Source organism: Acipenser ruthenus, chromosome 24 (genome assembly GCF_902713425.1).
Source record: "Acipenser ruthenus chromosome 24, fAciRut3.2 maternal haplotype, whole genome shotgun sequence".
NCBI lineage: Eukaryota > Metazoa > Chordata > Actinopteri > Acipenseriformes > Acipenseridae > Acipenser > Acipenser ruthenus.
In genome coordinates, this window is record NC_081212.1 from 6,309,341 (window position 1) to 6,336,520 (window position 27,180).

Consider the following 27,180-nt stretch of genomic DNA (forward strand, 5'->3'; position numbering starts at 1 on the left):
ACATTGTATTTGGTCAGATTTTTTTGTGGGTTGTAGTAGTATATAGAGAGAGTCTGAGAGAAAAAATGACACCAAAGTTTGGTGTGCGAGGTAATCAAACATGCAATCTTCAGGTGTAAAAAGTTACTGCCCCCACTCCCCCCCTAGTTAATTCAACCCAATTAAAGGGATAATTAGGGTCAGCTGTTTGAGTACTTTGGTTAACAACCAGGCCTGATTTGGGCCAGCCCTGCTCAATATAAATCTGACTAACTTTGGCCCTTATCATCAGAGTGAAGTTGTCAGCACACAGGTTCTAGAGGCACACCATGCCATGAACAAAAGAAATTCCTGAAGACCTCCGGAAAAAAGTTGTTTATGCCTATGAGTCTGGAAAGGGTTACAAAGGCATTTCTAACATTCTGGGGCTCCACCGAACCACAGTCGGAGCCATATTGTCCAAATGGAGAAAGTTTGGGACAGTAGTGAATCTTCCCAGGAATGGCTGTCCTGCCAAAATCTCTCCAAGAGCAAGGTGTAAAATCGTCCAGGAAGTCACAAAGAACCCGAGAACAACATCCAGGGATCTGCAGGCCTCTCTCGCCTCGGCTAAGGTCAGTGTTCATGACTCCACCATCAGAAAGACACTGGGCAAAAATGGGATTCATGGCAGAGTAGCAAGGTGGAAACCATTGCTCACTAAGAAGAACATGAATCCTCGTCTCAAGTTTGCCAAAAAGCACCTGGATGATCCTCAAGAGTTCTGGAACAATGTTCTATGGACAGATGAGTCAAAAGTGGAACTTTTTGGTCGACATGGGCCCCGTTATGTCTGGCGAAAACCAAACGCTGCATTCCACAGTAAGAACCTCGTACCAACGGTCAAGCATGGTGGTGGTGGTAGTGTCATGGTTTGGGGATGCTTTGCTGCATCAGGACCTGGACGCCTTGCCATCATTTGAAGGAACCATGAATTCTGCTCTGTGTCAGTGAATTCTACAGGATAATGTCAGGCCATCCATTCGTAAGCTGAAGCTGAAGCGCAGCTGGGTCACCCAGCAAGACAATGATTCGAAACACACAAGCAAGTATACATCAGAATGGTTGAAGAACCAAGAAATTTAAAGTTTTGGAATGACCTAGTCAAAGTCCAGACCTAAACCCCATTGAGATGTTGTGGCAGGACCTGAAACGAGACGTTCATGTTCGAAAACCCACAAATGTCACTGAGTTGAAGCAGTTCTGCATGGAGGAGTGGGCCAAAATTCCTCCACGGCGCTGTGAGAGACTAATCAATAACTACAGGAAGCGCTTGGTTGCAGTTATTGCTGCTAAAGGTGGCGTAACCAGTTATTGAGTCTAAGGGGGCGATTACTTTTTCACACTGAGGCATTGCATAACTTTCTTTAATTAATAAATGAAATATGTATCAAATTTGTGTGTTATTTGTTCTAATATTAGGTTTTGGTTGAAGATCTGATAACATTCAGTGTCAAAAATATGCAAAAATGCAGAAAATCAGACAGGGGCAAATACTTTTTCACGGCACTGTAATGTCTGGTTGCAAATTGGATTGTCGATTGTAAACTGCAGATGGCAATGTAGGAACAGAGGGTCCTTCCTTGGTTTTGATCACTGCTAGGCCCTCACTTAGGTAGGCCAGACACACAAGCAAAGTGGAAGGGACCTTTCTAATAGAAAGAACTTCAACATGACTAGAACAAAGGGATTAGCAATTCTGTAACTTCACATAACAAAATACCAAACGACTAACAGTGTGTTTAAAATCATTTTAATTGACTACTTGTCCAAAATATAGTTAAAAATTTCAATAAATACAACTTGCAACGTGTCATTACAAGAAAAAAAACAAAAAAAACAAAACAGGAACATCAATAGAAACATTAACCAACATAATTAAACAATAATATTGACTTACCACATTCTCTTTATGAACAACTGATTAAAATACATATGGCAATATTTCTTAAACCTTTAAAACAACATTTGTTTGTATATAAATCATTTTTCTACATTCTTATGGTGAACTTTGAAACCTTCAATCGTTTTCGCACAAGAAAAGAAAACAAACGAGGCATGCCGACAAGAGAACGGGCACATACTAATTAGATTATTAGTGCAAGATTTCATCGCTATGAAACATTTGGATCATGAAGTATGGTAACTGTGAAAAAGTCATCTTTTATACCCTTGAACTGTGACTGAAGCTAGGCTGCAATTACACAGCCAAACCTTTTCCAGTATTCCCAGGTGTCAATGACCTCCTTTCCTGGAAGCTACCGGATCAAATGTACTCACTTTTGTAGGGATCAGAAATCAGATTTTTCAGTTTTTTCTTCAACCTCATTTCACAGTATTTTTATTGTACAGTCATTTTAATAAATGGGTTAATAAATCACCCCTGGTGAAAACCCCTGCTGTATTTAAACAGATCGGACACTGTGGAGATCATTGAAACAACACCCTTTAATACAAGACTGACATTCTACACCATCAGGTTTACAGAACACACTGTGGTGTTTATAACAGTCCTTTGCTGGAGGTATTGCTGTGATATATTTCATCACAACCCTGATTGTTTTATTCACTCATCCAAAGTGCAGGATGCACGGACAGTCAGATCATATCTATACACAAGCACTAGTGAGAATCATTTGTCAAACATGTTCGTTTTTTAAACCTTTTAAAGGATTTTAAATCGGTCTCAGCTTAACCCCCAGTGGACATTACTCCACAAAGCAAACGCCACTCAACTCAGCACTACGGTCAGCCTCTGCTTGAGACCTGGGGCTACGGTAGGCAGGGTGTGTTACTACCCCACGAAGTGAATATGCAACTGCACATAAATCGGTCATTAAAAGTAGGGATACTCTGTTTTCCCAACAAGAGAGCTGAATATAAATTCACTAATAAACACCAACTTACTGCTTTTCAGTTTCAAAACATTGGACCCTGATGAAAACAGGTCATGTACAGAACCAGGGAAGCTATAGCCACGCAGCCCACTGTATTGAGCAATCTGGGAATTACCTGGTGCATGACTCATCATGTATTAGCATTACCCTTCTGCTTTATACTGCTGCAGAGACAAGTTTGGCAGTTGCAGTGCTGCATTGCAAGTTTCACTCTTAGTAGAAGATCCCCGCTGTTGCTAGGAGTAGCTGTTGCTAGGGCTGGTCCTGCTCACTGCCTGGGAGGCCTGTTCTGGCACAAGGGAGGGGTCAGTCAGGATGGAGGTGGATGTGCTCAGGTGGCGGAGAGAACTGAGCACAGCTGGGAGGGACAGAAGCAGAACGTTATAAAGTGTATAAAGCTTTGGGAATGCAGAATCGGTGGCCAGTGTAATGTGAGGGTTAAACAAGAGTCACTGACCCTCAGATCTGGTTTTGTTTATCCCCTTCCTGTAATGATTGCATAATGTTTTATAGGACCCTTCCAAATAATGGACTTTAAAGCTATGCACTCTTTAATCACTCGAAATTTAAATAAAGCTTCGGATTGCGATCACTGTACTTTTTCATCTGCATTTTCAATGTGTTTTTAGTGCCATGCTTTTTATTTCCACAAGGTGGCAGTGATGCTACTTTAACAACATCCTACATTCAAGATTCGCAATGTTTCCATTCTTGATTCTAACTTGACAGTACTTGTGATTGTTGTGGTGAGTTAGATGATTATTACACCAGTCCACCACGTATCTTTTGCTGAAGTCTGCAGCCTAATATTCAGTTGTTCCTCAAGATCACTTACTTGGCCGCAGGGCGGGCAGGGAGCAGTATTGGTCCAGCCAGGTCAGTGTTGTCCTGCACAGGTCATCCACACTAGCCGTGGATACCATCCCATTGAAGGATTCAAAGAGGGGCCGAACCAGGATGCTGAACTAAAAGGACCAGTTCATTAAGGAAATACATCTGAAATGAACCAAAAAATAAAATGCACACAAAAAAGAAAATATGACATAATCTACTTTACAATACAATTAAACACATCACAGTGGAATCACTAGGAATTGCTTCAGCCACCTAGCCATGGTTATACCAGGATTAGCCCTAAAACTATAGCCGAAGCCACACTGTGGCTTGGAACTTGGTTTCGGGAGACTAAGTTTCAGGCCACTGCATGGCACACCAGGGGAGACTTGGGGTTTGATCCAGCAAAGTTGCCTCAAACTAGGTCTCCTGGAACCAGGTTTCAAGCCACTGTTCCTGAAAAACAGGCTTTGTGTTCCCTCAGCTAAAGTGGTCGGTGCCCGTGATACTGAAGGATACAATCCAGAATTTCCAGTTAAGTAGTGTCTGCCCCCTGACGTACTCGTCAAACATGTCCCTCATGTGGTCGAAGCGCTGCCGTGTGATGGGAACACCAGTCTCCGGGAGCTGCTGCTGACAAACACTGCAGGGAAAACAGGGGCTCAGGTGAGCAGCAGATTAAACACTGTCTGGTCTTATCCTTACAGCGTAACATAGTGGTGAATTACCTTCATTCACAAACCTTACACTGGCAACTCTGTGGCACCTTACACAGACAGTAAGGGACATTTGAGGGTTTTTTTTGTTTAGTCTCTTCAACCAAAATGACCTCTGCTGGTAATGCTGTAAATCACCAACATGGCAATGACAATTCCAAGAACAGTACAGGCCATGTCTTAATGCTGTATATCACATGACAAAGTCAGTGTTCTGTTTTTGGTAGCTGTCAGCAATTGATATCCTTTGCTATGTATAGTTTTGCCACAGAGTTTAAAAAAAAAAAAAAAATTGTATTCCTTCATCAGCTCTAGTCTTGTACAAGTTTCTTCAGAAGTCATGAGACTGTTTGCCTTGCATATATATATATATATATATATATGTTACTGGCCAGTAACAACACTGAGGAGCCTATCTGAAATCGCCCTGTGCACGTTTGTGACCTACGTGACCCACTTGATGTCAGAGTTGAGCTCCTGGATCTCCTCTCTCAGCCGCTGGGCCTCCTCCTGCATCTGACAGCGCTCCTGCTGCATCTTCGCAATGTACTCTGCCGTCTTCTGCAGGGTCGTAGCTTTACTGATCTGCAAGGCACAGGCGACAGGTACTGTAACCATCATAGCCACTTCCCATTTCAAACTACCCCCTAGGATAATAACATGGCGCTTGTGAGGTACTGTTACAACAATTCTACACACAGTGAATTTCAAAATAACTTTGGACTCCCTTTTCCAGTACAGACTGTCAGGTATTTGCATATTACCATCACCTAACACCTTACCCGATTCACGTTCTGCAGTAAAATGATTTCAATACAGGATTTGGGGATTTTTGTACGTTTAATAACTCTGTTTTCCAGTCCCTCTGTCTCATTATGATTCTTATTATTGCTTTGAACTTGTATCGTCTTACTACTATATATACACTATATTCAATTAATATTTTTCTTGAAGCCTAAAGTTTATCTGTTTTTAAAATATTAATTACAACTTTACTTGCACAACTTTAAACATTTGAATTTCAGTTCCTGTTTTGTCTCAGTCACTTCTATAAATACTATAAACACATCTGAAGATGTTAACATGTTTCCTGGTTAACCCTTTGATGCCTAAGCAGAATGACCATATATACGGACATGAATATGACCCCTGTTTTAGCGCTTGTAGTTTGGCAACCTCAAATCAGAAATGAAGACCCTTTATATCCACAGAAAGGCCTTACCTAGCGGTTTCCAATTATATAATGTATTTTTTTGTAGCATGTATATACATTTGTTTATATAAGCTGCCCCCCCAAAAAAATCATAAATAATATTTTTAAAAAAAAGCCAATTTCAACCCCTTTCTAAGTTAGATATCGAAAAATATATTACAACGGTGCAGTTGTGAAATTTTATGAAGATTTCAAATATCGTCTACCGTTGAGGATTTTGTCCGAACCACGGTCTGTATGACAAAACAACCCTATTTACAGGCATTTTCAGCTATTTTATGGAATTGGTCCAGATGAAGCAAAACATCACAAAGTACATTGCCAAATCATATGTAAAACTTTTTAACCATGAAATATATCAATAAAAACAGGTAAAAAATGCAGTTGTTTTTATTAAGTTATTCAATGAATTTAGCATTACGAAGAGAAAAATCATATTTATATACAAACGTTATAGAATTCAATATAACCACGAACAGCAGTCTATAGAAAAACTTACTATAACAACAACAACAAAAAGTATATAGAAAAACTAACTAGAGTAAAATGGCGACCACTGAAAGCATGCAATCAAATAAATAAATCAATAAAAGTGATGTTGTGTGGCGTACGTACTGTCCAGTACAAGCCTCCTCTGATCAGGTCCTCTTCCACTTCAAAATACACGCTGGTAGACACGTTTCCTATGTATGCGATTTTGAAGTGTATCATCAAAACTGGCATGTAGGGGTACCATTTTTTTTTTGGTTCCTATTGCCTAGCCTTATTCAATGACAAGGCTCAGAAAGACTAATTTGATTGATCCAAGGCTTATTAGGGCTGTGAGACATCCCGGATCGCGCCATCAGTATTTAAAACCTGAAATCTTAATGGAATTGTAGCTAACAAAACAGTTCCATAAATTAAACTCCACCCTGCATTATAGAAGTCTCAAACCCCTTCACTGGCTTCTTCCCTGTCAATAACCAATCAGCTGCTCCCCCTATTGACTGCTTCCTTTTAGCCAATAACATGCTTTGACCCAGAAGACACTGCGGAGGATAAATGACGCAGGAAGTAAAGGAACAGACTTCCTCGAAGGGAGGGCAAGCAAAACAGGAACTGGTCTTGTTTTCCAATGAAAAAACATTCTTGCTAGAACGTGTGTGTCTTTAAAACCTGCACGTTTGAGACTTGTGTGTTGTAGCTAATGGCAGTGCAAAATGGGAAACATTTATGGAATAATTATTAGCGTACAATTACTTTAAGAGGACTTGGCTTTGTTTGAGCACATGCAGCAATGGGAGGTTATTTTCTACAGTAAGTAACTATAGCACACTGACATTTCCCCTTGGGTTAACTGGCACTTTGCTATGGTGCTCTTTACCTTAGTGTTGGGCTGTGAGCTCAGCGTAGTTACCAGGCTGTGCAGAGTGTCAAAGCCAATCTTGATGTTAAACCGTCTTTTTTGTTCAGCCGAGATATGAGTGATCCTTTTCGAGTCAATCTACAAAAGAAGGACGCAAACCATGTAGTGTGTCATCGCATTTTGATGTGGACTAAAACATTTCTCAAATCAAAATGAATTAACCGCGCTGGAAAACAAACAACAGATCCAGACACTGTGTCAATGTGAACTTCAGCCTGGCACAGCGATGCTGCGCTGGGGTTTGTGAGTCTTAATCTGGATCAGTTAGGTCAGAGGTGAAGGTCAATGTCACATTACCTTGGTGTGCTCCCCTTTGCCTTGACTGGGTGTGAAGAGTGGCGAATGGGGGCTTGGGATTGTCTCAGTGGTATTTGTTGGGGGCAACTGGCCTGCATTCCTCGCGAAACTCACTGAAGGAAAACCATAAAGAAGAGGGAGTTTAAGTAGGTTAGCAATAGGAAATGCCCTGGAAGACATTATATATGCTGGCCTTATATGGGCCATGGATTATGTTTACAATATATATATTTATATCGAGAGGCTTATTCACACATTTAGCCACGTATTTCAGGTATCATTTTGGTATATCATTTTGTGTTGGTAGTTTTTTATGAAAGCATCAAACAGGAGGAGGGTTTGATAGCGCTTAGAAAAATATGTCACCCCTCTCCCCACACCATCCCTACCAGGAATGAATCACTTGTCAACCAAGCAGTCACATTGGTTCTACAAGTTCCAATTTGCACAGGTTGGAACACTTGTTAGCCAATGACACGGTTCCCTCATTTCTAATGGGGTTTACCTGTAAATGTTGGTTTGTCTGGGGTCAGCTTCTCAGTCTTGGGGACTAGCAGGGCTGTGGCAGTGGACTGGCTGCTCTGCTGCAGCAGAGTCGATGATGAAGAGCAATGGGCTGAGGGAATGTGCAGTGGAGGCAGCGCTGGGGTTGCAGCAGAGTGGGAGGGGCTGGGCTGGGCTGGAGCTGGAGTTGACAAATTCACCAGCGCGGCCTTCATCCCCACGCCACGAGAGAGTTGGGCATTTCCACTGGGCTGCTGCACAGAAACAATAGCACTCGATTAAACGTGGTCTGTTACACAGACTAAACACTCAAGAGTCAGAGTGAACAGCGGAGGCTATTTTTTGCATGCAGTGGGTAGATGCATAGGGGAAGTACACTAACTGTCAGCAATTATGTAAGTGTAAGTAAGTAATTCCTCTGTATTTTTTGTCAACCCCCACTACTGTTACTTACAATGTACACCTAACTCATAACTACAAGATAGACTAAAGGCCTCCAGCAGTTATAAATTGACATTAGCAAGGACCATGGAATGACCCATTCTGAAGGGTCTCAGTCACTGGCCTTTAGAGCCTTTACCTGAAGGGCTGGGTTTGATAGTTTCAACTTTAGTCCCCATAACAAAACCACTACACACACAAATAAAAAAGTAAGTCTAAAGAACTCAGACAGGCATTAAATATTCAAAATACATGGTAGACTTTTTAATCAAATGTGGTCTTGCAGACAGTATTTCATGTTTACCTCAAAGAGCTCTCTTGGATAAAAAGCCAATACCAATGCAAATGAACCACTTGATAAAGTAAACTTGCTACTTCATTTAGATAGCACAGTAAATAAGCCCAGTGACAAATATACAGAAACAAATGAAAGCACTTACTGGAGAAGTAGGAGAGGTGGACAAAATGGACTTCATCTCACCAAAATGTGGGTCAAAACTTAATGTAGGTTTACCTGGAACAAAAAAGAAAAGTTACTACTACGACTACTACTACTACTACAGTGGTCTGCTGTTCTGTTCTGAGTGGAGTTAAAGTTCATATACTACTAGAGTGCTCTGCAGCGTTGAGTCAAGTTATCTTTCCTATACTACTAGAGTGGTCTGCAGTGCTGAGTGGAGTTCTCTTTCCTATACTACTAGAGTGGTCTGCAGTACTGAGTGGAGTCATCTTTCCTATACTACTAGAGTGGTCTGCTGTGCTGAGTGGAGTTCTCTTTCCTATACTACTAGAACGCTCTGCAGTGTTGAGTGGAGTTCTCTTTCCTATACTACTAGAGTGGTCTGCAGTGCTAAGTGGAGTTCTCTTTCCTATACTACTAGAGTGGTCTGCAGTGCTGAGTGGGGTTCTCTTTACTATACTACTAGAGCACTCTGCAGTGTTGAGTGGAGTTATCTTTCCTATACTACTAGAGTGGTCTGCAGTGTTGAGTGGAGTCATCTTTCCTATACTACTAGAGTGGTCTGCAGTGCTGAGTGGAGTTCTCTTTCCTATACTACTAGAGCAGTATTCTGTTCTGAGTCAAGTTATCTTTCATTCACTTGTATACAGGTCTGCAGTGTTGAAAGAGTGAAAATGTAAACAGCTTTGTTTTTTGCTTCACGAAAACTTTAAAACTTTGAAAACCACAAGATATCTTGACAGGAATAAAAAGGGAACGGTTAGTATTTTAAATCCTTTATAAAAAAGGACATCTGAAACAATTCCTTACCATGAAAAGGAAAGTCACCATTACAGATGTCAACTTTGGTTTAGATACTGAACAGAACTAAACGAAACTAAACCGCAGAGATAACAACAGTTTATTTTAGAACCTTCTGGATTGCGTCACGAAAAGGGAACTGTTTTTTTTTTTTTTTTTTTAGCAAGGTAGAGTTCATTACACAAATTCTGAATATCTTCATTCGCTCGTTTCAGTTTTGCGCAATCAAAAAATTCCCAGCAGTCATCTTAAATAACAAGATCTAAATCATTTGAACATATTACACCTGTTTTGGCATCCCTGTATTGGCTACTGGTTAAGTTCAGGATTGATTTTAAAATATTACTCTTAACATATAAGGCCTTGAATGGTTTGACACCAAGTTACATCCCTGATATGTTAATTGAATATACTCCTGTGCGAAACCTGCGATCTGCTGATGCTGGGCTCTTAAAAGTCCCAAAAACCAGGCTCCCGTCTATGGGAGATAGGTGCACAGCAACAGAAAGCCCTAAGTTATGGAATGCTCTTTCACAGATAATCAAGGATTCAAAGAATGTGGATATTTTTAAAAAAGACACCGAAAAACACATTTTTTAAATAGGCATTTCAGCCTGTGTAAGGAACTGGCTTTTTAGGAGTTTGCACAGTACTTGTGTTTTGTTTTAACGTATATAGCCTACTGTGATTATTTATGATTATTATTATTTGTTTATTTAGCAGATGCCTTTATTCAAGGCGACTTACAGAGACTAGGGTGTGTGAACTATGCATCAGCTGCAGAGTCACTTACAATTACGTCTCACCTGAAAGACGGAGCACAAGGAGGTTAAGTGACTTGCTCAGGGTAACACAATGAGTCAGTGGCTGAAGTGGGATTTGAACCGGGGACCTCCTGGTTACAAGCCCTTTTCTTTAACCACTGGACCACACACTGGACCACACAGCCTTTCCAATTATGTATTATTGTGTTTTTATTACGTGTATAGCCTGCTGTGATTATTTATGATTATGCATTATTATTCTTGGACTGTAAAGCGCTTTAAGATGTGTTGCATGAATTGCACTATATAAAATAAAGATTATTATCTTTACAATGAGAAAGCATTAGCTAACTATGCCTTACATCAACGAATGCTAATGCAAAGTTGCCTCAAAACAAGACAAATAAGATAAAACCAACAACTCCATCAAGTGTCAAAAAGTCTAACCTATATAACAACACATGTCCGTTCAATCCATTTAAGATATCAGGCAGGCAGAACCCATGCATACTGTAGGTAAGTCACTATCTGGTGTATGTCTAATAACACAAAAAATAAGACGGAAACAGCTTATGGGGTCTGAATGGCACCTTTCTGTTCTCATACAAACATGCTTGGGTACCTGTTGAAAGTAGCTTTGCCAGGCAACTGCTCTGCAGTGGAGCACTGAACGACAAGGAACGCTTTGGCTTGATGCTACTGGTCTTCTCCTTGCTCTGTCCGCCTGTGGTCTGTGACCTCCCTCTAGGCATGGAGAAGACATGTGCCCCCAGTACAGGCTGGGCTGCTTGTGTGTTGGAAGGACAAGGGTAAACCAAAGAAGCAGAAACGGAGGAGGGGAAGACCCCCGGAGAGGGGTAGCTTGATCCTGTGAGATCCTGCGGTCCCGACATTGATCCGGTGTGAGTGATGACAGAAGAGGTCACAGGCGAGTTGTACCTGTATTTGTGGGACTGCGCTGAATAGGCGTAACAGCAGTCCTGGTTGATTCCAGTGATGTTTGGGGGAGTCATGGTCGGGGGGTTTCTGTAAGAGCCGTAAGGGTCGGATTCTGGTCTCAGGTCAGCTGAGCAGAACTCCGGCTGGTGCCCGTAATGAACCTGAGATTTGTATTTGGCTTCGGAGTTCAAGCTGCTTTGGTCGTAGGTGATTTCAGAGGACAAGGGTTGCCCGTGGTAACCATCATCTGATACACAGTCTGAGGTGGAAGGCAGGGGGAGTCTGCCAGTGTTGTCAGACATAGCATTTGCCTTTTAAAAAAAAAAAAAAAAGAGATGAAATAAACTAAATAAATACTCTGATAGGTTTGCACAAAAGGAATGGTATTATAAAACTGTTAAATGATTACGGTTTTTAAATAAAAGTGGCATTTGACAAGTTTCAAGCAGGTAAAGTGGTCCCCTTGGAAATAGTACAAGAAACTTCATTCAATTCAATGACAAAAGGTTCAACTCGAAGGTTTTTTCAAAGTATTCAATTTAATGTTTATTTTAGTATTTCTACATTTAGCGCTATTGAGTGTTTAATAGTTCTGGATGACACATCTCCCCGCGTATATTGCATAGCCTCTTATTTTACTGTCCCTCTTGATTGGGGGCCCTCAATGTTGACTGCGATATTCTGTCTTCTTGAAGATCACACTGACCTGCAGCTGGCAGCCTGTCTGGACTGAAGAAGGTCCGGAACTGAAGACACTGCTCGACATGGTGGGTAAATAACCACACTCCGCTAAACCAGCCTGGCCCTGGGGCGGATTCCGGTGGTTCATGAAGATATCTGAAATAATAATAATAATGACATGGTTTACAACAACCCGTTTGGTTTGATCTCTTTTAAAACTGCAGCGTCCCACAATCACCTTCATTTTCACACTAAAGATATAATTTCTGGGTCTGTTTACTACACGTACTGTAGTTTAGCCTTCCGTGCAGACCCATGTTGACAGACCAGTTTGTTTACATTAGTTTTAGTTGAAGGGCTACAACCTCCAAAAAATACTGGCACCATGTTGTGAACCCAGTATAAACTGGATTTGAACTCCAGTTCCAAAACTAAAAAAGTTAAGGTATGTCAAGCAAGTTCATGCCAGTACTTACCAATAAAGATAAACTGAAACTGTAACATGGTTTTATATCCCAAAACATGAAAGAAAAAGTAAAAAAACAAGGTTTCACTGTGTCTTCTAATGTGACCAGAGAAAAACAATGACACTCAAATCCGTTATCCAAAAAATACCACAGGGTTCTACTTTCAGGTTTACAACATGAAGGAAGGCGTTTAGATAGCTTCAGACTCCACCGTTTAGTCCACAAAGCTTCTCTATTCCAAACCTCTGCTTTGCTATCCGACCCAAACAAAACATGCCATTCCAAGACCTGACGGAAGCATATTAAAGGATAATGTCCTCACGTGCAGACAGCAGATGAGCCCTTGTGATGCAGTGCAGCAGCTGATCGCTTGTCAGTGACGTACGGTGGCATGCAGAGGAATGCATCACCTGACTTCAAAGCAGAGAGACGGAATGGGAACTGGCAGGGATCTCCGGGACACAGCAAGCTCATGTGACCTTCCGACGGGTATTATGGATTGGAGAGGGCAGGGTATAGGTGTTCATTGGTGTGTATATATATAAAATGCATTTGTGCACATCTAAGCTTTTTATTAAAAAGCGTGATGACCAATACAAGGCAACTTGTACACTAAAAGTCATAAAACAGTTCTTAGCAATGGTAAACCATGCATTCGTGGATACCTCTCTCATTTGTTGATATTTGTGGAGTCGGGACTGGTTGCACACTCAAAAAATACTTGAAGACATGACCACTGATGATGTGAAGCAAAATCTTCTTCCATTTTATTTACTTAACACAACGCGTTTCAACACATAACGTGTCTTCATCAGGTGTAGCTATACAATAATTGTGGATATATATATGTATAGATCATAAACATAGATATATAAATAAATATTGGAACAATAATTTATTGTCATGATATTAGCCATAATCAGTTTTGTCTTCATTATTTATTGTAATGAAAAATGATTATCACTAATTATTGGCAATAATCGTGTTTCTGACAGTCATCTGGACAACTTTGTCCATAAAAACATGCTGGAGGAGGATGGGGTGTGATAAATGTAATATAATTAAACTGGGAAACAGAAAATTAATTAAATTCAGCCCCCCCTTTCTTTTGTGGGATAGAAAAGTGGTATGTCTTTATTTTAAAAGGCTGACAAGTGAAACGCAGAAAGAAAAACAGAGAGAAAAAATACAAACTTGGGGAAAAAGTCGCAATTATGGGAGTTAAAACATGATGTAAGATAATCATGATTATCACGATCATTTTAAGCCATTAACATCAACAGACACTGAATAAAGACCCAGCCCTTGACGAGCTAATCTGACACAAAGTCACCCCTTACTTTTGCCCTATAGCTCTTTTTTTATTGAGATCACATGGGAGGGAGGGGGGGGGGGGTTCGGGGGAGGTATTTCTGCTGCGGATATCCCCTCCCTATTGCCAAGACTTTTAGGATGTGTGGCGCGTGGTCAACCACATCCTTCTCACCTTCCACATTCCACATTCCACCCCACCCCCTGACCTTCTACTCACCTCTCCACAGCCTCCCACGCATGCTTATTTCAGCTAGTCAGAAAAACATCAGATTAATAACCATAAGCATAAGCAGAACCGCTTCCTCGCGAGTCCCTAAGATTGAAAATCTGGAAAACAAACACTTTGCCACAACCACTCTGTAGATTCACTCCCTGTGCGACAGGTATTAGGACCCTACCTGAAATGGTCTTTGCAACACATTGGACTTGAAGTGATGTCAGGTGGGAGGCTAATACCTGCTGCACAGGAAGTAAGCCTGCAGGGACCTGATAAATGGGCTTCACACTATTCAAAATAAATATAAAGTCTAAACGATCTACAGAAAGACGGACTTGCAAGAAAGTTGTTCAGTTAACATTGCCCCTTTAAGTACTGTAATGTATTAACTCTACAAAGATAAACACCTCTCTTTACACCAAATATTACACTACTTTGGGATTACCCAATTTGACATTCACCGATTTGATTCTTTGTACTGTTTGTGAGTCAAATTGGCATCTTCTTTTTAATACTTACAGCAGTAGGATGTTGTATATTAAATCTTAAAGATTCATGAAGATTAACAGAAATGTATAAAGGGGATTGTCTTCTTTTCTCAAAATGACATTTAACAGCCAATTACTGTCAACAAGGATTTATTGTAGAAGGTCAATGGATGAAAACAAAAAATGATTTTTTCTAAAGAGAGGTTGAAATATTGGAAATTGGAATTTGCTAGGGATAAAATAAATAATAATAATAATAATAATAATAATAATAATAATAATAATAATAATAAATAGAAAAGAGTGTTTTATTAAGTCTATCATAAGGCTTGGAATGTGTGGTGCTTTAGTATTTTCTCTACTACAAGAAGCTAAATGAAATATTTGCATTAATAGAAATAATTTAGAAAAACAAGCTTAGGTTTTTGTTGTTTTTCACAATTCTTATTTCAAATTCATCATAAAAATATTTAGTTCCCTTTAATAAATCCGTAACTTTAGACACCTGTTTATAAGACAGTTACCGACGGCTTCCACTCAACACACAAAGAAACAAACACTGAAAAACAACTGTCAAGAATCCTCTTTAGTTTTTTTCAAATTTCATAAAGCGGTTTCATCACAATCAGAAACGTTAGAATTTATTTAAAACTTACAACTGAGTGCTCAGTCAAAAACAATATGTAAATTAATAAACACCAAAACCCATCAACACAAATTAATACAGGGTTTCAGATCAATGAAACCAAAATGTACAGTAGTGCGAAAATGTATTAGAACACCTCAAGGTTTGTCATTATTTCCTTTATATACCCACCTGCATTAAAACCTTTGGCTGCAAGAGTTTCAATTTTCGTGGCAGTGGTTTAAATTAGGCATCTTAAACCACTTCTAAAAAGTCTCATGCATTTTACCATTTGTGGTGATGTGTTCCTTTTCTCTTTACTATTTTAAATGAATTGCATGTGTGGCTTATTAAAATCATCAATTAAATTAGACAGTCACCAATTTGCCTATTTTTGACAGTTTTCAGTTACAGTGGTTTGATTTTTATATGCACAACAAATCAAAACCAAGCCCCTGAAAATCGTATTAAAATCCCCAAAACATTCAAAAGGTCTTTTTACGACATCCCCCCTTACCTCCGTCATAGGAATCTAGTAACTCCTCAGAATAGATACTAGCCCAGTTCAATTCAGCCAGTTCTGTATGCATCGTCATTGGTACTTCTCACTTCAAACAGCATGAAGATACTGTACTCTTATGCTAATTTCCTAGGAGGCTGAGCGATGTGAGGAAATGCCCATGCAGACAGTATCAAATCAGAATAGCATCTAACTTCTCAAAAATGACCTTTGGGAGCTCAGGCATAGTGGGGAGTACTTGATTGATCTAAGGGGGGGGGTTCACAGACTTTCTAGGCTCATGGCCCCCAATCACATTAGGCAACCTGACTGAGGACTCCCTCACCAAATAAATGTCGTAGAATGGTCCATACTATTAGCAGGTCACTGGAAATGAAGATGACATTGATGGTAGAGCTGAAGGCTAAATCAGATGACCCCAGAGAACACAGTGTTTGAGACAGAATATTTGTGTACATGCTCCACCCACCCTTATCCATCTTGGGACCCCTCGGGGCCCCATCGTATGGGCCCCCTGATCTAAAGGGTGGTCATATTCCTTCAATTATTAGATTGGTCCTTGGACTGTTTCATTCAATAAGGTTTAGTGAAGGGTTCAAGTGGATCACATTGAGAAATGTTCTGCTTTTATTTTCCTTGAGGGTTAGTGTATTTATTAGCTACTCTTACATTGCCATCGTAACATCTAACCAAACCAGACACTTCTAAATTCACATATCCTATTGCTTTGAAAAGATGCATACCGCTATAATGCAGTCAGCAAAAATTTACCAGAAATAAAAGTAGTTTCTTCACCAAAAAAAAAAAAAAAAAACATTTGGCAGCATGTTGAACTTCCTCAATTCACTTCTGCGGCTTTGTATTTCAGGACTGATTCTTGCTTAAGGTCAGGCTGACCTGGGTGTTGCCCGGAGTTAACCTTGACATGACCCTCATTATACTCAATATTATATTTAACCTCGAGACGAACCCTACTTCTCGTTTCAGTAAGACAGCATTTCAATCTATGCACACGTGGTACAGTTTGTTATTTACCTTTTAAAAATCGCTATAAGGATTGTGGTGCCGTAATTCAAAGTGAATGCAGAAGCAGCGGGTTGTGTACTTACTACCAGCTTTAATGCTGAAATCAAACAAGCAAGGGGACTGCTGGAAAACCGATGGGTAAAATAAGCACAGATAATTCGGACCTCAATAACTCATTGAATAATGTTTTATGAATGTTACAGGTTTAACAGGTCAACTTTAATCATGTATGGAATAAAGTTAACATACACAAGTACCTAATGATGGTATATAGCTGGTAACCTGTTCTATCACATTAAGCATACAAAATGACAAAGCTTTACAAATCATTAAATTAATGCAATTCAGTAAAATGTTAATACCTACAGTTAAGGTAATGAAATACAGTAATATACCAAATTTTGAAAATCATCATAGAATACAATTCAGTACAACTTTGACACATTACAAAACTCTACTAATCATTAAACCTCAAAATCTCAGTAAAATGCTTCTATACTTTGATACTTGCTGTTAAGGCACTGTAATAACATGCAATTGAAATGAATAAAATAAAAGTTCTTAGCTACTCAATAATAACATAGACAGGATCTGCAGCCCTTCCTGACGAAATAGAGGAAAAATCAAGAACGAGGTGACTGTTTTAATTTGCTTAACTGCAACAATTGAAAGCACACAATGCTCCATCTAAGGTTTTGGTGGTCTGAATAATTCTGTAACTTTCATTTGCCTCAGTCTGTTGGTACGTTTTTTGGCAGCTAAATCTCATAGCTGTTTTAGCAGCAGAAGCTGTGTGCATAATACACCACATGCAATTCATCACGTGATTACAGGTGCGTTCGGTTGATTAGACAGTGCAGTTGATGGGATAACGGACTCTGTACTGTATCTGAAAATGCCTGTTTAATATTCATTAATATTGCTGTTTAACCAGAACCCCCATGGCAATGTTCTTACCTGGAATATCCATGAAGTCATCCAGGTTGGGCTGCAGTGGTGTGAGCCCAGGCTGGATCATGTCAGCATTGCTGGTGTAAGCTGCTTCATAGAGAAGAGAGTAGAGAAAGAGAGGATCATGTCATTGGTGAGCTCCTAAAGCAAAAATCTCATGTCATATTCTGTACTGGTCTTTACAGCATGATGCGTCTTACCAAACTGGAAAACTGAACTGCAACACATATTTATGATTGCTAGCAGTTTAATAGCAGATATTTTTTATAATGAGCTAATACGCTGTGCGCATGCCCTGCTAAGTTTACAATGGTATTTTTGCACAGTATTTTTGGAGTGCTTTCCCTTTGGTTATAGTATGCATTTACCATCATTTATCTTGGTTTGCCATGTTTATTAATATGCTTTTCCAGACCTCCCTTTTTACAATGCTTACCTACTGTTCCACTGTGTTTTATTACATTATGCTATGCTTTTACAATAGTAGACTTTTATAAGGGGGGGTGTCTTGTTAAAAGAGATGTCATTTTTCAGTTTGATCATATTACACAATCGTATACAATCAGAGGAAACTCACACGCAACCCACTGCTCTTATACGAGGTAAGATAATGGATTTGAAGCATTGGCTGGCACCCCTTTAAAGCAGGAATGTAGCGCTACGCTCTGGTAGAGGATAACTGCGAGTGGACCCACCGTTCTCCCGCACTTCCTGCCACAGACAGGGGTTCTGTGTCATGGTGAAGAGTGTGTCAGAGATATCCGACAGGAAGCAGTCCAAATCAAACAGGTGACCCTCCTCCTCCTCCATTGGAACAGGATCCTGGAACATCTGATTGGTCCATTTTTTAACACTGTCTCTGTAAATATCCTCCTGGAAAAAAATAAAATAAACACCACACACCGCCTTCTGAAATGTCATGGTATCAGATCAGATGGCTTGTATCAAATAATGTGTATAAGACAGAAATTACGTCACATTAAGATCAGCTATAATGTTTAACTATTCTTATTTATCTATAATATAATGTGAAGTGCTGTTCCTTTCTCTTAATGAACCCTTGACACAAAATTGCACCCTGAACCACAAACTCAATTCTAACTGCTACAACAAATGCAACAGGCGTCTCAAGGTCTTTACACAACACTTTCATTGACACCATTTTTAGCAAATGGCAAATCAAACTGCTAACAGCAGCCCAGAAGAGCAAAAAGATTTCAATTGCGTTCACATGTTCTTGTGTTATGCTTGCAATCATATACATATGTAACACAGGCTGGATCAGACAAAGTACTTTATTGCTATATCTTGTATATTAACAATAAAGCAGTCAAGAACAGAGAATGTTGGTATGTGTTATACCCATATCTGCAACTCCCTGTTGCAATTCAGTTTCATTCATGATAGACAAACCGGACTGGACTGGTGCTTCTGTACATACACAAGCGATGGTACCTTACCTTTGCCAAGGCTGACAGGTGGCCATCCTTATTCTTATGAAGCTGTAAAAGAAGACAGAAGACAATCTGAAAAGCCAGTTTGCAGTAACCTTTCATTCTGACAGTGTTCTTTAGTCTCTGTGGCTCCCTGCTGGCAGAGATTGGTAGGCCTGCTGCTACAAGTTCCCTTGTGGCTGGCGTCTGAGTAGCAAGAAATCTTCAAAGAATATTGTATATGTGCTCTTTGTGGGAGGAAAGGACTCTTTGAATACGCTGTAAACATAAACTACATGTGTAACATATAGCGACTGTTTTATAGGAGTAATATACGACAGTTAAACTGACTGCCTCATTTACTTCTATAGGAGATTCCAAGTCAGTTCAGCATGCTTTATACAACCGGACACGGCTCTTGCATTGTTTTCTATGGAGGTCAGCAGTCCTGTTATTATTATTATTATTATTATTATTATTATTTATTTCTTAGCAAAAGCCCTTATCCAGGGCGACTTACAATCGTAAGCAAATACATTTCAAGTGTTACAATACAAGTAATACAATAAGAGCAAGAAATACAATAACTTTTGTTCAAGCAAAGTACAAGTGTGACAAACCACAATTCAATAATACAGCAGATAATAGTGATAGTGACATCAGGATATGATTAAATAGTGATAGTTACATCAGGATATGATTAAATACAAAGTACTACAGGTTAAACACTTGGCAGATTACAGTATTCTGAAGTACAGGATTAAATGCAGTAAAATAGGGGGCAGATAAGAGCAAAATAAAGCACATTTACATGAAGGGTGATCGTGTCCCAGGATACAAACAGAGGAGTTCTACAGGTGCTGTTTGAAGAGGTGAGTCTTAAGGAGGCGCCGGAATGTGGTCAGGGACTGTTATCACTCAGTAATAGAACGGTAAATAAAGCACGGCTGTAAAGATGACTTTTTTCTAAAACCTCTGCTTACTGATAAAACGCTTCACAGGGTCACTGGCGTGCCCTTCTCTCAAAAACGGGACTCTTTCAGCGGACTACAAGGATTCTTTTTTGTACGTGATCGCTCTTACTGCGGTCATTGTGGATACACCAAACGCATTGTAGCACCCTGTACAGCCCTCTCGTTTTCACAGAAGAACTTACCCTCTTCTTGTGGTATATCCTCCATTTGTGATATTCCTTAATGACAACTTCAATCCTCCGTTTCCAGTAGTTACCCTCTAAAACAATAGCCTGTAGATGAAAAATTAAAAAATAACTCTCCTGTATGTCTCCTTACAAATCCCCTCATAATCACGGTTTTAAATGCCCCTATAGTTCTATGTGCGATTTCTCACTGATGCAATTCTTAGATCTGCTGTGATTTAAAATCTAATTGAGTTTCCCCTGCCAGTGGCTCAGAAGCATGTCAGTCAACAAGGGAAGCAGATGGTTGGTTAATGACAGGAAAGAAGCCCCTTGATGGGGTGGGGATAGTTTCAATCTCCAGGTGCAATGACTAAGGAAGTGCAACAGAATCTGCCAGCATGGCTTGCAACACTTTTCTATAACAAGTGTAGCACCAGATACTCCCCCTTTATAATACTGCAGTCGGGAGCCATAGACCGTGCTATCTGTGTTCTGCCATAAGCATGACAGTGCTTCTGTAATGGCATTGTGGGGCGAATGGGAGCCAGGACAATGCTGCCGCATCACTGATTCAGCTGTATAAGGGCTGCCTTATAAAGGGGGCTCACTATATCACTAGAAACATGTTTCTTTAAAAAAACTGCACATTTCAGACCTATAAAATAAATAGAACGCACAACAGTGAAGATGTATGTGTTTTTTTTTGTTAGATGAGCTCCCAGCACTACAATCCCAAGTACTGGTGATGCTGCTGAATACCTCCGGCTTGCGATGTGTGTCAGCTTCTGATCCTTCCAGAGGAGTCACGAATCCACACACCGGGTTCTTCCTCTTCTCCACATCTAAACAGCATGATACAAACACCCTTAATACAAAAACTGGGTCAGGCTCACTACAAAAGAACAGCTGTTTACAACAAAACCCTTACACTGAATGTACCAGGCTCTCCATATCCCGTTGTTCAGACGGATTTTGTCCCTCCACAGCAGCCGTAGCCCTTTGAACGACTTCCACTTCGGAGAAACTATTTTCCCACTGAAACGAAAGTCAAGCAACTGAAATGAGGTGAAAAGGGGAAAAGCACAGGACATTTACTCACAGTAAACTGAAAATCAAAGTTACCAGGATGTGATGATTGAAATTGAAAACAATATGCTAATTCATTCTGAACCAAAACAAGAATACGTCAGACAGAATTTTTTTTTTGTTTGTCTTTCTTAAGGCCTGGTTTATTTTATATACATTGGTTCCCATAATCTTTCTAACTTGCATCCCTTTCAGAGGAAATATTGACTTCTATCTCTTGGTTTCAATAAAGCAGGATAGTGTATCATGTTTTAAATTGAGTTCTAACATTAGACAATTCCATGCCAAGTTACCATAAAGAAACTGTGGACATAAAAATGAATTACAGTTAATACAACTTTAAATAATTCAATATTCTGGGACATGGGAAAAATAAGTTAATTAAGTTTTCACCAACCAGCTTATAATTACAATCTATAGTGCTTTGCTTCTAAAACAGCTACTTTTTAGTAGTAATAAAAATGAGTAACATTTAGACAAAGGTTTTTGACAAGACGTCTTTATATTTCTGTGACCTTTGTTGTTGTCTGAAATGGGGAATGCCAATAAACCAAGACAGCATGTCATGGGGAAATTACACCACAAGAAGGGGATAAACATTTAGATTGTATTTAAAAAATACACAGTGTCCTAGAAAATACAAATGTTTTTCATGTTCTATATTAATTGGAAATTAAATTACCATGACTAACTAAGAGGGTAATTCTATGCAATTGTCTCTGTTTTCCAGTAATAAGGTTACAATTAAACTTGAAAGGACAGACAATATTTCTTGAGTCGATGTTAAAAAGAAATACAATGGACATTATACAACATACAGTAATCTACAGAGCTTTGAAAAAGCTTTAAGAATTGTGTAAATAAACTGAGATGTCCTCAAAGAGCTGCAACAAACTCAAGCAGGAATTGAAAGCTCCCCTTTCCAGGGATTAGTAACGTTGTAAAAAGGGCAGGCGGGGTAGTAAACAATGTGAGCTGATGCAATATTTATTGTAAATCCTCAGCAATGAGGCCACCTTCACACAAACACCCCACCCCCCAAACACACTACCCTGACAGGCCTGCCCCACGCGCCATCAACGATCACTCACACAGTTTTTCTTCATTAAACTTTGCCTCGGCACTGTTGACAATAACCGTTTCTGTAGTGCGGGGTGTATGGGGGAGGGGAACTTTGTGTTGGTTTGACCTCTGATCAGGAGGATTGCATGGACTTACTATGGAATACTTGCTTTTACACTAGACACTGTTTATGTTTCATTTCAGTTTTCATTGCAGCAGTGTGGAGTAGTGGTTAGGGCTCTGGACTCTTGACCGGAGGGTTGTGGGTTCAAGCCCCAGTGGGGGACACTGCTGTTGTACCCTCGAGCAAGGTACTTTACCTAGATTGCTCCAGTAAAAACCCAATTGTATAAATGGGTAATTGTATGTAAAAATAATGTGATATCTGTATAATGTGAAATCTTGTAACAATTGTAAGTCGCCCTGGATAAGGGCGTCTGCTAAGAAATAAATAATAATAATAATAATTTCAATATACGGAGGTTGGGTAACAAAACTGAAACACCAGACAGCCTATAGAAAGGGTGGCCCTGATTCAACATGGTTCAGTCCAACAGCTGAACTATGTGATAATATTGTATCCCCTTGTATGAATCGATACACACTGACAATCTGTTACCATGTTGATACCAGTGTCTTACTGGGTTGGACCACTGTGCAATATCTGTTCCAAATCCATTGTGTTGCCATTGCTGTGGTCTTGCAAATAGAGATTCTAATAGAGACTGTAATGGGGAAGAGCTTGCAAAAGAACAAAAAGATATATGAAAAACGAGCCACGGTGTGTCTAGGCTCCATTCATTTCTAAAATGCCTCATTAATGTTCCTCGTCTCCTCTGTTACCAGGTGGTGGAAACAGCGGCCCGAAGCGCAATATTGATTTAAGATGTAAAGTGATCAAAACACTTCATCCAAACGATACAGGCAGACAGAAAAACACATTAAAAGGCCACATTAAAAACGTATTCAGTGGACACAGCAATGCTAAATAGACCATCGCGTAATGCAGGGAAGCAGTAATGCCTGCATGGGAACAGGGAAAGACAGGTTATTCATTGTAACACCGGCCCTAGAGTAGGTTGCTACACAAGCTTTGCGATACAGAGGACTGGGAAATGAGTTTGCTGGTCTCAGCAAGTCGCTTCTGGTTTGTTTGTTTTTAATTACATTCCCCTTATGATTGCATGGGGTTTACCATCATTCGGAGTGGTACTATCAACCTAGCGTTGAGCTGCTTTGTTGGCACTGAACAGCCTTTTTAATTCTAATTCAAAACATGTAAAAATGTGACTTTCCAACTGCCAGACCCAACTACTCTATGTGTATACAACAGATATCTAGGACTGGCACACATGAATCAAATGAACTAAGGAAGGCTGCGCAGTTCTGACCCTTAGCAACTTCAAAACCATGTAAATGCAACGGAAATAGAACCACTCACAATGGTTTTGCCATAAAATAGAGGAGAGGATGTAAAGAAATACACAATTAAATGGCACATGAAGCTACTAACTATTTGAGTAAATAAATAAATGAATACTTTAAAAAAAATAGGACTGTGCCAAACAATTGTTTTTGTAATCGAATATTCTTAGTGATTAATTCATCAAATAATCAGATATTCGGATAAAGTGCAGGACTTTTTTATAGACTTACTCTTAGGTAGATATGAAGAGGATTTGCTGTTGTCTAACAGTAACATGTTTCAAAAGCAAACCAACAATCACTTATGCTCATTACATACTCATCAATACAGATGCTCTTGGAACAGCAATAATTGTGAGAAACGTGCATGAATATACATGCATATAAACGTGCTCTTCTTTTATCTGTTCTAGGTAGAAGCAAAAGCAAAAACGCCTGTAATCTCAACAATTAAATAATTATAAATTCAAAATCAAATGCAGAACCACAGAACAACAGAACAAAAAGCACCATGTTATGCGCATTAAAATACCAGATTTTTTTTTTTTTTAACACTTTTTAGTCACTTTGTTTTTGCTACAGAACTAAAACTACAAAGTATGGCTGGGGTAACTCTGGGGTTAGGCTGGCTCACACACTGCATGCAGCAAGTCTAGCTGCACTATACAGTCTTTCAGTGGGTCTGGAGGTAGCCAAGTGCACATATATTAGCATCATGATCTTGTTTAGTTATCTTTTGTATTCTTTGAATTGTAACAGCAAGCCATTTCATGAGTATTAGCAATGCGTGTTTATGTAAGAATGTGGTAGCATCTTAACAGAAGGATATTCTTTCAGATTGACTTGTTCAACCTACACTCTGCTGGGATAAACCACCCCTGGATTTTATTGCAGATTTTACAGCACTAGGGAAATCACCCTGGATTGAATCAACTGCTTATTTTCGGATAAAGGCGTCTGCCAAATAAACTAATGATAATAATGCAAACCAGGGTGATTCCCCAGTGCTGTTAAATGCTCTAATTCCCCGGGTGCTGCAAAATGCTCTAATGAAATCCAGCTGTGTTCTTTTTTTATATCCCCTTGCTTTGCTGAATGTTGCAAGTCCTGTACAAGATTTTGAAATACTCTTTGGCAGGGATTACAAACCTTCCATTGTGAACCCTGACTTGTAACCGGCAGTACTGGGTTCAGCGCTCAGGTCTTGGCTTGAGATTTCTGGAATAACGCTGGCCAAATCTGTCCCAGGGTCATGGAAATTACTTCAAGATGTGCTTTTAGTCTTCGCTGTCCAGCGATTATCACAGAGATGCCAAGGTCAAAATGCCACTGTGCTCGCTTAGACTCTGGAAAGACTATTGACATCACTGCTGCTGCCTCAGTTATTATATAGCAGTTTGAAATGTTCTCATATTTCTAGCATGTTTATAATATAGAGTAGACACTGATATTGGACTCACTCCACACAGAGCGCCTTTAATGGATGCACCACTCAGGAGCCCCCAGCCAACTGTAATTTCTTAATGTACCAGATGGAAATCAAAATGAGCTATACTGATTTATGAAAGTATTTTGTAATCTACAACCACTTTGCCATACGTCACTGCACATTCAAGCTGTCATTTAGTTGTGTTGAGAAGAACAAAATGCTGTCCGGGGTTTTAAGAGCAGAAGGCAGCTTGGAGAGTAAAGGGGTTTTACTGAGCTGCTGTGAGCTGGGCAGCAGGTGCTGTGGGGTGCCCTTGTGTGACTGCTCAGTGATTCAGGACAGTGGTACAGTGTTTGTGAAGCTCTGACACTGCGCGTGAATTTCTCACACTTGGGTCATAGCGGTTGATCTGAGGTGTAGCTCAACCCTCTTGTGTTACAAGTCAATTCAAATTGTTTTTTGCTGGAAAGCCCTTGAAACAAGCTGTAAGGTAATGATATATATCAACTGGTGAGGTCACCCTGCCACATAGAATGTATGTATGTATGTATGTATGTCAGGATGCATGGCAGAAGTTATACAAGTCTCCTATTGCATCCACAGCACACCTACTGTACTCTGGAACGGCTCCCCATAAGTTGGTCCACCTGTATCACTTTCTCAGTATATAAGCAAAACAAAGACCCTGCTTTTTCTATGAGCTCTCATGTTACCTGAAGTTGCAGTGGAGCTCACACTGCTGTAGAGAGAACAGCAGGGTCTGGTCGATGTTATTAAAATAAGTCATTTCTCATCTATATAAATGTCGAGAGCACAAACAAGTAAGTGAACGTTATACTTGATCAACAAACTGTCTGTATGACCTCATTAAACTATTGCAAAGGTGTTGGGTTTTTTTAGAACTTCAATTCAACCGTTTAAAAATAAAGAAAAATAAAAAAAAGTTTACTGCTCTTCTTACCTATAAGCCAGGGTCATGCACTCAAACAATCGCGTTAGAGTTGGGTCGATGCTAAGGCTGCCCATGCTCCTCGGACCGAATCGGTACGTCTGACACCCAGTCCGGTTTACAGTATCGAAGTTCACTCCGTGCCTCTTCCGGCGGGAGGTAGAATCACTATGCGGGGAGGACACCATGAAATGCCCACTGTGGATCACCTGGACCCTGGTAAGCGATCCAGCTGCCTGGCCCGTACCCGTAGCACCCCCGTGGTTTTCTTCTTGGTCCGAATCCGACTCTGAATCGGGTACTGTTTCTGGTTTGCTCCGGCCGGAGAAGCCTAATAAAGTCTCTGCTTTTGCCATCTAAAAGAGGTCTATGAACTCTAGAATAAATTTTTTAAAATAATTCACTGAATTCTACCGTGACCGGCGAAATTAACTTTTTAAGTTAATATATTCATTGCATGAGCGATTACCATAATACGTTAAATTAGCATACAATATGCACTTTGTATTCACTATACAAATGTTCTACACCTTACTGTTTAACTAGTCAGCTATTCGACGACGTTCAGGCACGAAATGCGCTTTACCAATTATTATTCATGACTATTGTAGCTATTATTTAAATTGCACATACGCGTCTTCGACTGACAGTCACGAATGACAATAAAAAAACCTGTTATTAATTGGACTTCAGCAACAAATACAATATGCTACCGCCAGCTGACAGTTCTATGTTTACTTTCACGAAAGTAAATTTTAGATTGCTTTAGAGAACGTGCTACTCATTTGCGCAGTCTTTGTTTTGGAGTTACAAAAGTTGTCAATCGTTGAACTGCATTTCTCCTCCCAGGGCAAAGTTAAGTTGTCTCCACGTGCTTTGTATTATGTAAAGCAGAATGAACCAGCTCCACCCACGTGTCGATTTAAAGCTGCAGTAAGAAAATAAGAATTCGATTGTTTATTAGTATTAAAACTGTTTATTTATCCGTCATAGGCAAATATAACATCATATAAAGTAAAAGGGAGTTATTGGTATAATTCACCTTAAAGGTGTAGATTTTATTTTAATACTACA

The 27,180-nt window shown here is 39.8% G+C and overlaps 1 protein-coding gene across 2 annotated transcripts; it reads right to left on the minus strand.

The window, feature by feature from the left end:
• Nucleotides 1–1,755: 1,755 nt before the first annotated feature.
• Nucleotides 1,756–27,064, minus strand: LOC117429606 (carbohydrate-responsive element-binding protein-like). Of its 2 annotated transcripts, none has more exons than XM_034049320.3 (17): nt 26,119–27,064; nt 21,084–21,190; nt 20,915–20,997; nt 20,171–20,260; nt 19,042–19,083; nt 18,277–18,454; nt 17,588–17,671; nt 11,999–12,129; nt 10,976–11,603; nt 8,769–8,842; nt 7,889–8,141; nt 7,384–7,496; nt 7,045–7,164; nt 4,923–5,050; nt 4,269–4,392; nt 3,751–3,880; nt 1,756–3,273 (listed from the first exon to the last, which is right to left on the minus strand). In XM_034049320.3, the coding sequence occupies exons 1-17, from the start codon at nt 26,460–26,462 to the stop codon at nt 3,152–3,154; spliced, it is 2,751 nt and encodes a 916-aa protein (XP_033905211.3). In that variant the 5' UTR covers nt 26,463–27,064; the 3' UTR covers nt 1,756–3,151. The 2 variants fall into 2 exon arrangements, with proteins under 2 accessions (XP_033905211.3, XP_033905212.3); XM_034049321.3 differs by having other exon boundaries at nt 17,588–17,668; nt 26,119–27,062.
• Between the last annotated feature and the right edge of the window lie 116 nt (nt 27,065–27,180).

Coding starts and splice junctions, on each gene's coding strand:
- LOC117429606 (XM_034049320.3), bottom strand. CDS start 26,462: ATGGCAAAAGCAGAGACTTTATTAGGCTTCTCCGGCCGGAGCAAACCA. Junction 7,497..7,888: donor AGACAAACCAACATTTACAG/GTAAACCCCATT, acceptor GTTTTCCTTCAG/TGAGTTTCGCGAGGAATGCA. Junction 3,881..4,268: donor TTAACTGGAAATTCTGGATT/GTATCCTTCAGT, acceptor TGGTCCTTTTAG/TTCAGCATCCTGGTTCGGCC.